The 3,753-nt window shown below is 37.8% G+C and overlaps 1 protein-coding gene across 1 annotated transcript; it reads left to right on the top strand.

Annotated features, from left to right (window-relative positions):
* Positions 1-257: 257 nt before the first annotated feature.
* On the top strand, positions 258-3,461 carry LOC142338402 (uncharacterized). Its single transcript, XM_075388161.1, has 3 exons — positions 258-1,302; positions 1,541-2,034; positions 2,456-3,461. The coding sequence occupies exons 1-3, from the start codon at positions 939-941 to the stop codon at positions 3,188-3,190; spliced, it is 1,593 nt and encodes a 530-aa protein (XP_075244276.1). The 5' UTR covers positions 258-938; the 3' UTR covers positions 3,191-3,461.
* Positions 3,462-3,753: the final 292 nt, after the last annotated feature.

The following is a 3,753-nucleotide window of genomic DNA, read 5'->3' as shown; positions in this document are numbered from 1 at the left end:
ACTGGTTACTGTGGGGCGATTTAAATGGGATGAAATTGGGAAAAGTGTGGAAAAAGGGAGGATAATTTATTTTCGGACAGAAGTGCGTTCGTCCTAATTGTACAGGTTGAGGGGAACTGAGCATAATAATTCTGTGCGGCTTACAAGAGGTGAGCTGTAGTAGTTGTTAACCAATAGATATTTATCATAATTCATCGAGTAATATTAGAGGAATTTGATTGGTTGACTGGTCGCTTCACCATAAAGTAGTTTCAGAAGTATCTCTCGCTATTCTTACGCTCTGATTTGTTTTATTGTTTCAACTGAATCTATCTTTTTATTAGTTATTATAAATTGATAAATTACTCTTGCTCCTTTTCTGCCGCCACCGCTGTTAACAAAGCAGAACAGCGCTTCTAGTAATAATAATAGTAGTAGTAGTAGTAGTAGTAGTAGTAACACAGGTAGTAGAAGTAGCGCCGACTTTGTATCGTTAGATCATTTGTAAAAAGTAGCAAGAGTACAAGAAAGCAATCAGGCTAATAGTAGTAGTTAAATTAGCCAGTGGCAATTCACTTGACTGGGCCAATTACAATTAAGCTTTCAACCTGCGCTCTTTTACAATTTAATCAAATAAATCTTCTTTTTTAGCATCCATCTCTCAACTTTCATTCTAATATTAACAGCTGTTTCAAGCGCTTCTTTTACACAACTATCGTTTGGATATTATTACCATAAAGTTATCATTGCTCGTTATCGCAAAAGCGGTGAAAAATTGAGAGCGCGTTTCGAGAGGCGTTTTGCAAGTTAATTCTCAAAGACTAATAAAAGCTTCACTTAAAAAGTCACTTTTTCAATTCAATTGCCGACTTAAACTTGTATTCGTTCATCTCTTTTTACTCTTTCTCTTTATTATCCAACTACACTTTTACAATAGTTTAACAAATAAATAAACAATAATGATACAAGCAACAAGCTCGCCTATTGAGAAGAATCAAAATTTCCAATTGACCGGTCAAGATCTCAATTCCTCCACAGTTGTCAACAACCAACACCATCAACTTCAAACCCAAAGTCATAACCGCCCATCAAGCCAGAATCAAAAACCCAAATCATCCCCCGCATTTCTGATGGATAATATTTTATCCGCAACAAGTAAACAAGCATCCAATATTTCTGGCTCAGTTGAAGCCAGTGCAGAAACTTCACTTGTCCAATCGGATGGAGATACGATGCAAGCTTCTCTAGCTCAAGGAAGTCAAATCGCTCCGGAAATTGAAATCAGCCAAAGCAATTTTGTGAGCGGCCAATCCTCAGTTGCAGGTAAATTGAAATAATTCTCGTAATTTCTTCAAGGTTCTTCCTCCATTTTCATTAAAAAATTTTCAAATAAATATTGTTTTTTGTTAGTTCGTCGGGTTTTAATGCATCAAAAAAAATTTTTTTTCGATGGAGACAAACTTGCTTTTTTAATTTCTTTCGAAAATGAGAACTGTCACAATTCTATCGTGACGTAAAGTTTTAATGAAGTTAAACCGGCGATGAATTATATTTTTTTCAGTGAATCATACCGTGGAATCATCGCCCAGCTCATATGTTCACTCCGCAGTATCATCAATAGCTACAACTCCCAAAATTCCATCCTCAACTGACCAAAATGTAAACAACAACAATAACAACAACTTGAACACTATGCATAAAATGAGCACCGAAAACTCAACTTTCACTTCGCCTAGTTCCCACTGCTCTGAAAAGTACTCGACAATCTCACCAGTGCCAAACAGCAAATCCACGACTCCAACTCGTGGCATCTCGTACTCACCAGCCGACAATGACATCATTATGACGTCAGACAAGCAACGCGATGAATGTAACGACGAAGACGGAGCCGAGTCTGCAGGTGACATGGACGACGATTCGAGTCGGAAGAAAAACCGAACTGCGTTCACACCTCACCAGATATACGAGTTGGAAAAGAGGTTCAGGTCTCAAAAGTATCTCTCGGCCAGTGAGAGGGGAGAGTTTGCAATGTCACTGAAATTGACAGACACGCAGGTAAAAGAATATTTTTTTCGTAGTGTTCTACCAACTTCTTAAATTCTGACTTCTAAATTTCGGATTCTGTATTCTTAAATTTTCTTATTTTCTTGAATTGTTTCTTGCTTTAATTCTCTTTCTTTCTGGAACTTAGTTAAGGTTTGACCAAAACAATCGGAACAATTTGTTGCTAATTTTGCTGGGCGATTTTGTAAATAGTTCGTTGTTAGCATTTGGTAAAAAAGATTATTTGTAGCCGTTTTCGATGATACGATGCTGAAAATAATAGCATTTTAAATATCTTGTCCGTTAGCAGTGTTTCTAGGAAACTTTTTCAGAATTGTTATTGCTATCCAAATATTAGCAATTTGGAATTTGGACAAGTTTTTATGAGAAAAAAATCTCGTGCCGATGTTTTCAAGTTTCTTCTGTATTTTAGATCAAAACGTGGTTCCAAAACCGAAGAATGAAACACAAGCGACAACAAATCGATGCTGAAAATCTTCAATTGGCTGCCCTTTATGGGCCTCTAATTCAACAACAAGCAGCAGCCGCCTCTTTATTCAGAAACTCAGCTGGATTATTCCCCCCAGGTGCCACACCGGGACTCGAACCCCCGCCGTTCCTCGCTTTGCCAGGCTCACCAGCCGCGGCTTTGATATACAACAATACGGCACAATTAACAGCAGGGCTGAACCCACTTGAAAACCCAGTTGGGCTACCTTTTTCAAACGTCCTAGCGAACGGGAACCCAATTCCGATTCCCATGCCAACATCGGCCGCTCGAACATTTCCGGCTTTTCCAGGAGCGAACCCTCTATTGCCAACAAGTAACCAATTACCACACGAACTTTTAAAGTTAACTTCGAGTTTAGTAGGCCAGCAAGGGCAACCTATTCCAAATATGGCAACATTTCCGGCCAAAATTCCGACCAATCCTTTGGTAACTTGTGCGCCTAGCCAACTTGTGGTTTCGCCTACGATTCGAAGTATTGATTCGGCGCTAAGTGTGAGCATTCCGAAAAATGAACCCAGTTTAGTCAGCTCCTCAGACGGGCAAAAACCACCGGTAATCACAAACCCAAATGCAGTTGAACTCAGTTCGGTTAAACCGCCCCATATCTTGACCGAAAAACTTCAAAAATTGATCCAATGCGTAGTACAAAACGACTAGAAAATTATGGCCCCAGAAACTTTCAAAAAATTCTCACATCAGGATTTCAGAAATAGAGAACTAAATTTTGGCATGCTTATTATTCCGTCGAGCATTTAAAGTTTTTATTAGTTTTAATTAAATATCATAATCAAATTATTACTTATATTCTTGTTATGACCAGTGTAATAGCAGTACTTTAATGCTGTAGTATTTTCGTACCTTTTCAAGTTTACCGCAATTATAATTTTAATAGTTAATTAAAAGCCTTAAGATGTGTAATAAACTTCTATTTACACGTGTTTTATACTTAAATCAAGTCGTTTCCAATCAAAGATGTCGGCTTTAATGTAATTGAAGTGATTGATTAACGATCACCTGACTTTGATCTTTCCTGTTCACACGCTCGTTCGCCGACCATTCAAGTGCATGTCTTAAAATGGCTGAATGACTGCATGCGTTAATTACGTAGATGAAGATGCTACTTAATTAACAAAAATATGTGACACCATAGCTTAATTGAAAGGTAAAATGATGATAAATTGCAGCGATTTACAAGCTTGTTTTATTGCTTGGAACAACTT

Source organism: Convolutriloba macropyga, chromosome 4 (genome assembly GCF_964194025.1).
Source record: "Convolutriloba macropyga chromosome 4, txConMacr16.3, whole genome shotgun sequence".
Taxonomy (NCBI): domain Eukaryota; kingdom Metazoa; phylum Xenacoelomorpha; order Acoela; family Convolutidae; genus Convolutriloba; species Convolutriloba macropyga.
The sequence above is the reverse complement of the archived record's forward strand: the minus strand, read 5'-3'. Positions and strand labels throughout refer to the sequence as shown.